Below are 7,101 nucleotides of genomic sequence, written 5' to 3'. Positions count from 1 at the left end.
GAAAAAGAGGGAAGGGAGGGAATAAAGAAAGGGGAAAAAAAGGCAGAAGAAAAGAAAGCCCCCGATGCGAAATCCCCGCCGGTACAGGCAGCTGGGACAGGCGCCCTGCAGGCTGCTCTCAACTGCTCGCCAATAACTCGGAGGGAGTTCGGAAACCCGATCGGTATCCGCTGCTCCTCTTTTTAAGAAGGCTTTCAATTATCATTTAAAATAAGAATAATAATAGTAATTAAATATATGTATATATATATATATATATATATATACTTTAAAAGCGAAGCTGAAAGAGGATGCTCTCCATAGCGATGGGGAAGATCCGCAGCCCTCCGGCTCGGCCTGCATCGGCCGGAGGGGTGGGGGGAGGCTGGGGGGGGGAAGGTGGAAAGGGGGAAATTTCTTTCTATTCCCTGTTTTCTCTTTCCTTTCTCTCTTCCTTTCCCCGACCCCACAGCGTTGGGCAGCCGCACATTGCCCAGCTCGCACCCTACAGCAGCCAAAGCCCGCATTGCTGCCGCCGTGCCCCCCCCCCCTCCCATCCACCATCCTAACAGCCCCATCAGGAGCGTGGATTTAAACGCGCAAGAAGGTGACAAAGCTTTAAAGCGACTTACCTCGAGCAAGCGACAGCCCTGCCGATGGGAAGATGCTCGAAAAGGGCTTTTTTTTTCTGGAGGGCTGGGAGGAAAGGGGGTGGGGGGGGGGGGCGGTGAGGACTATTCCTTCCCGTTCTCCTTCCCGTTCTTCCCCCCTCCCTCCCCCCTAACCCGGTGTATGTGTGTGCGGCATCCGAGCACGGGGCCCTCGGCATTCAGCCGTTTGTGAAGCAAACAACCTACCCCATAAAGGAAAAAAAAAAAATAACTAAAAATATAATAATAAGGGAAAAAAAAAAAAAAAGAAAGAAAAAGAAAGAAAGCGAAAGAACCCTAAAGAAACCTCGGAACAGGAGAAGGGACCGAAGCCCGTTCCCATCCCCGGACCGGCTGCGAAGGCAGAAAAGGGCATTTCGAGAGGCAGAGGGAGTTTTCGCCGATTTCTTTTTATTAAAGCACCCCCGAGCCCGTGTTTACATTGCTCAGTATAAACATCCTGCCCGGGCCCGCCGAGCTTAAAAGAGCGCACCAAGAGGGGGTTTAAGTGGGTGAAGCTCCGCGTTGCGCGGACACTGAAGCCGGGGCAGCGCCTCCTCTCCGCTGCGTGACCGCGGATGTTCCGCGATGCCCTCGTGGGGCCCTCCCCACCCCGATGGTTTCCAACAGAAGCAGTGATGGAAGGAGGGGAGCGGGAGGGGGGAGCGGGAGGGGGGAGCAGGAGGTGGGTGGGTACGGGGTCCCCACGCTCGGCCGCGGTCACGCATGGCCCCCCATTCCCCTCCGTGGAGGTGGGCAGGGATGCGGAGCGCTGCGTGGAAAGGGCTCTTTAAAAGCTGCAGAGCAGAAGGAGAGGGGCCGGGACAGGAGGGCCGAGGGGGCCGCCCGGGAGGGCGTGGGGGAGCCGCTCGGGGCGGGGAGTTCCTCTCCTCTCTTACGTCTGTCAAAGGAGCGGCAGACGCCGCGGAGAGAGATAAAGCAAAAGGCGAGCGAAGGGCCCGGGACAGACTCTACAGCCACCGAGATGGGAAGCAGCTCCCCGCAGAGCCGGCCCCGCTAGAGGTGGGGGGGCCCGGCGGGACGCGGACTGCCCCGGAGCACGGAACGGGACGGGAGGAGGCCGCCCTCTTTTCCTCGCGGCAGCCGAGAGCAGCTTTCCCCCCCTCGGCCCCCCCCTTCTGCAGCCAGGCTCGGATTTAGGGATAAAGTGGGAGGAGGAGGAGGAGGAGAAGGAGGGAAAGGCGCGGGGGGGGTGGGGGGGTTGCTGCCATTTGTTTATCCGCTGAGGGGTGAAGGCTCCCGGTGGAAACAAACCCCACCGGGGGCCGAGAGGAGGAGGAGAAGGAGGAGGGTCGGGGGGGATCGCGGCGAGCCCCCAGCAGCGCGGTGGCCTTTTGGGGGGGCGCTTAGGGGGGGGGCGGCGGAGGAGGGCCGGGGCTGGCCGCCGCGGAGCTGCCCGTAGATGACTGCAGAAGCGCAGCAGGCTCTGTCCTCTCAGCCCCCTCCTCCCGCGGTGCACAGCAGCTACGGCCCCATGTCCTCCGTGGCCGAGAAACAGCCGCAAAACTCGGCCATGGACGCCGCCTCCGCCGCTCCCTCCGGGCCGGGAGGCAACAGCGCTCCGGGCAGCGGCGGAGCCCCGGGCAGCGGCGGCCCTAAAGCGAAGAAAACCAACGCGGGGATGCGGCGGCCCGAGAAGCCCCCCTACTCCTACATCGCTCTCATCGTTATGGCCATCCAGAGCTCGCCCTCCAAGCGACTGACCCTCAGCGAGATCTACCAGTTCTTACAGAGCCGCTTCCCTTTCTTCCGCGGTTCTTACCAGGGCTGGAAGAACTCGGTGCGCCACAACCTCTCGCTCAACGAGTGCTTCATCAAACTGCCCAAGGGGCTGGGCCGCCCGGGTAAGGGACACTACTGGACCATCGACCCGGCCAGCGAGTTTATGTTCGAGGAGGGCTCGTTCCGCCGCCGGCCCCGAGGCTTCAGGAGGAAATGCCAAGCTCTGAAACCCATGTACAGCATGATGAACGGGCTCAGCTTCAACCACCTCCCCGACAGCTATAGCTTCCAGGGCTCGGCCGGAGGGCTCTCCTGCCCTCCCAACAGCCTCTCCCTCGAAGGTGGTTTGGGAATGATGAACGGCCACTTAGCCGGCAACGTGGACGGGATGGGCCTTGCGGGACACTCTGTGCCCCACCTGCCCTCCAACGGTGGGCACTCCTACATGGGCAGCTGCAGCGGCTCCTCGGCGGGGGATTATCCGCACCACGAGAGCTCCGTGCCCGCCTCCCCGCTGCTGCCCGGCGGAGGGGTGATGGAACCGCACTCGGTTTATTCCAGCTCGGCTTCTGCGTGGGCTCCCTCCGCCTCGGCCGCCTTAAACACGGGAGCTTCCTACATCAAACAGCAGCCTCTGTCGCCTTGCAACCCCGCTGCCAACCCGCTGTCCTCCAGCCTTTCCACGCATTCCCTCGATCAACCCTACCTGCATCAGAACAGCCACAACACCGCCGAGCTTCAAGGTGAGGAGCGGACGCGAGTGGGAGAACCCTGCGGGGATGGAAACGGGGGGGAATCCGCAGCCACCGGCTCTGAGGATTGATTTAACGTAGCTCCCCCCGAGGGGAAGCAGCGTCCTTTCACTCTATGCCGAAGGATGCGGCTGTTCGCACCGTCGGGGTTCGCTCCGTTTCTGCTGCGGGGCTGGGAACTGCCTCATCCCGAGTGGATGCTCCTTGTACCGGGCCCGGTGGGTGAGGGAAGAGGAGGCCGGGGATGGGTCCTGCGGGGTCAGAGCAAATAGGAGGTGGTGGAAGAACAAGGAAAGGGCATCAATAGAGGCGAGGCTACCACAGCGAAGCGGGGGTTTCCTACAGGAGTGGCTGCCGCTCGTGTCCTTAACTATCCTCCCCCGTCCCTCCAGGCTCACGCCGCAGCAACCCGCTCCACTCAGGCTTGTATTTTCCAGGCCCTTTTCTCCTCCCTCAGCCTATACGGAAGTCGGTGGTGGGGTCTCCCCTCTCCCCACGGCTCCTCTGTGCTACTGTAAGGGGGGACAGCAGTGTCCTGGCCGCCGTCGGACCGCAGGGGCCGTGAGCCTGGGGAGGAACAGAGAGCTCGGAGCTGGGATTCGTCCTGTGGCCCGAGCTCACCTCGGGGCCCGGGGAGGCTCTCGGGATGCGGGGAGCTCTCAGCATCGCTCTGGGGCCGTGGAGGGAAAGGGTTTGGGGTCGCTGTGTTAGGCCCCCGGTTTTCAAGTAAAGAAAAATTACCGCAGAAACGGTGTAGAATGGAGGGTGGTTGGGGAGAAGCACGAATGCAGGGCGGAAAGGCGCTGCCCAGCGCAGGGCCGAACAGGGCCGAAGGCAACGGAATGCAACCGGGACCCGCAGCCTCCATCTCGGCCCTACTCCGTCAATAAACCGGAGATGAGCGCATCAATTTCCCTGGGAAACGAAGCAAAAAATCATTCCTAAAAGAGCTCCCAGGCCCGGCCGAGTTGTCCCAGATCAACTCCCAAAAATGAACTGGGGTCCTCCTGAGGCCGGCGCAGATTTGCGCGGCTCCTCCTGAGATCAGTCCTGATTTTTCGGGGCCTTTTTCCCATCCCGAAGTGGCTGCGGAAGCACCGGGGGGTTGGGGGGGGGAGGAGGGGTTTCCATGGGCGGCTTCGGCCCCTCCGCTCGATCTGTCGGGTCGGGAGCAGCCGAATAACTCCGCTCTGCGCCCCGCGGGCATTGCGCGCAAGCGCAACGTGGAGAAATAAATACAAATAGAAATTAAAAACCAAACCAAAACGAAATGTCTTAAGGCCGAACGGGGTCGGAGCTGCGGGCTTTTCTCCGGCACCTGCCCGTATTTTCGAGGAGGGAAGGGAGTGTAACAAAACCTCGATTTGAGGGCGGCTGGGTGTTCCCCTCCCGACATCGCCTTTATGCTCGGCCTTTATTATTTCTTTGGCTAAATAGAATGATGATGGCTGACCGTTTTCTCTCCCCGTCCCGCAGGCATCCCGCGGTATCACTCCCAGTCTCCGAGCATGTGCGACAGAAAGGAATTTGTCTTCTCTTTCAACGCCATGGCCTCCTCCTCCATGCATTCAGCGGCCAGCGGCTCCTACTACCACCACCACCACCACCAGGACATCAAGCCCTGCGTCATGTGAGACGGGGCGGAAAAGCCACCACCACCTCCCGGAGGCCGCCGAGGTCTGACCCGGTGAACGACCCCCCCCTCTCCCACCCAGGACCCTGTGGGAGGAGGAAAGAGGGATGGGGAGGGGGGACTCTGCAGACTGTGTTTGTCCCCATAGATGGGACCCCCGGGGAGCGGACCGCTGAGAGCGGCGGTGCCGTATATACGGGCGGCAGAGCATCGGCCGGCCCGGCCTCCACCATGTGTCTTTAATCAAAGACGCTCTCTGCCTTCTTCTGCTTCTTCTTCTTCTCTTGGGTCGGGGTAGGCTGGAAGAAAGGGAGGGTGGGGGGGAATAAAAGAAGTTTCCCCCCCCAAACCCTCCGTTGCCCCTCATCTTGAAATCTCCGACTGCGAGTTTGGGTTGAAAGGTTTGCTACGTGAGGTTTGGGGGGTTATATCCCTTCAAAGAGAAAAGAAATCGCAAACAAAGCTTTCTAAATCAGTTCTCTTCAATAGAATGCGTTGAGCGATATCATCGTCCCATCCCTTAGGGGCAGAGCCGGACTGTGAGCACCCCGAGCACACAGAGCGGCGCTGCTCCGGCCCTTCGCTCCCATCGAGCCCTCAAACCTGAAAACAATCTTTTTTTTTTCATTATTTTTTGGGATCATATATATCTATTTTTTTAGCCATCGGTATCTTCTTTTTCTTTAATTTTTTTCCTTTTTTTTTTTTTTTTTTCCTTATTATTATTAATTTTTTTTTGCCTGCGTAAAGACTGCAGGACCGGACCCTATGCAGAGAGAATAAGGCACTTTGAATAGAGACAGCCACGCTCCTTCTGTTATTTATTCTACATTGTCGTCGTCGTTGTTGCTAATAATGGAGACACGAGGAGTCTCAGTTGATCAGTATTAAAGCGGTGGAGCTCTGTTGGCAATATTTGCCATATAGATGTTGGGGTTTTGTTTTTTAGTTAACCTCTTGTAAATGTTAAACCCAGCCCGGTCTCTGTGTAAAGACAATCCTCCATATGTTTTTATAGAAATATATATATAATGAAGGATTATCCCCCTCCCTTTCCCCATCTCTTATTGGGTTGGTTCTTTTGTTTCGCCCTGACTTTGTACAGTTCGGTGTCACCTATTTGAATTCCTTTCTGCACTGTATAAAAACTGTAATGATGCGGTTGGTTTTGTGTTCTATTTTATTTTATTATTATTATTATATATAATATTTTTTTTTCCACCCGGCCCTTTTGTGTACGTTTTGTCCCTAAAAAGGGGGGAAACAAAGAAAAAAAAAAAAAAAGAGGGGAAAAAAAAAATCAAGCCGAAATAAAACATGTACGGCCTTTGTATGTGGGCTTCACGACTGTATGAGCAGCAAATAAACGAGCAATGCGGTGTGAGACGCGGAGTTCTATCTGAGGAGTCCGTGGGCTCCGCGTGTTTGGGGTGAAAACGTCCTGTTTTGGTGCAAGATTTAATGGTCTCCTATTGGTTTTGGCTCTCGGTGGGTCTCTTGGAGTTTCCCTTTTGGCGGTTCGGAGCTGTTTGAAATGGAGGCGTGGAGCGGAGGAAAGCCCGGAGGTAATTTTCTTATTCATTGCCTGTATTAGAAAAAGCGAAAGGCAGCATTCGATGGCTCTGGGCTTTTTAGTGGGGTCACAGATCTCAGCTCTTCCTCCTCTCCTCCACTCAGTTGGACCCCACGGAACCCAGGGCAGCCGTTCTTCACCATATTAAACATATAAAATCAAAGCAGGTAACCGCAGCCTGGCATTCGACTGAGGAACAAATCCATGCGCTGTGTTCAGGTTTATTTGTTAGAGGGTATATCCAACCCCAGACATTCTGCTTCAACCATCTCTGTAGGCCGATGTGCCCATATTCATGCATACTACCAATAGCATGCGTGTACAAGTAGATGTATACGAATTAATCTAGTTACTGAGTTGTGCACGTCTATCTTCATCCAGGCCAATTAGGTTACTAATTAGCTGAGCGTTGTGTAATGAGTTTAATTAAAAGCAAAGTTAGCTGGTAACACACACATATACACACACAAAAGCTTTCTAATTAAGGCAGGTGGGAAGGGCTTGATGAGAGTTACTGCAGGCCTCTCTCTGGGAAGCTTAATTAATTTGGGGGTGGTTTTTTCTTTCCAAGGATAGTTTATGGTTAAGCGAGCAGCTTGCAATGCCTATTGGGGTTCCCCTGTTTTTGTGCCTTTGTGGACTGATCCTTCTCTTCACTGTGTTGGCTGTCCATGCTGGATGTGAGCCACGCTGTTACCATCTCAGTGTGTGAGCTGAAGGCTGAGGTTTGACTCCTGATGCACATATCTGAACTAGGTGTGGCCGAGATAA

The 7,101-nt window shown here is 56.0% G+C and overlaps 1 protein-coding gene across 1 annotated transcript; it reads left to right on the top strand.

Annotated features, from left to right (window-relative positions):
- The first annotated feature begins 1,954 nt into the window (after positions 1-1,954).
- FOXF1 (forkhead box F1) lies at positions 1,955-6,090 on the top strand. Its single transcript, XM_015874157.2, has 2 exons — positions 1,955-3,115; positions 4,601-6,090. Exons 1-2 carry the CDS (start codon positions 2,053-2,055, stop codon positions 4,756-4,758), a joined length of 1,221 nt encoding a protein of 406 aa, XP_015729643.1. The 5' UTR covers positions 1,955-2,052; the 3' UTR covers positions 4,759-6,090.
- The last annotated feature ends 1,011 nt before the right edge of the window (positions 6,091-7,101 follow it).

The sequence above is a fragment of the Coturnix japonica genome, chromosome 11, assembly GCF_001577835.2.
Source record: "Coturnix japonica isolate 7356 chromosome 11, Coturnix japonica 2.1, whole genome shotgun sequence".
Taxonomy (NCBI): Eukaryota; Metazoa; Chordata; class Aves; order Galliformes; family Phasianidae; genus Coturnix; species Coturnix japonica.
This window is presented reverse-complemented; position numbering and strand designations above follow the sequence as displayed.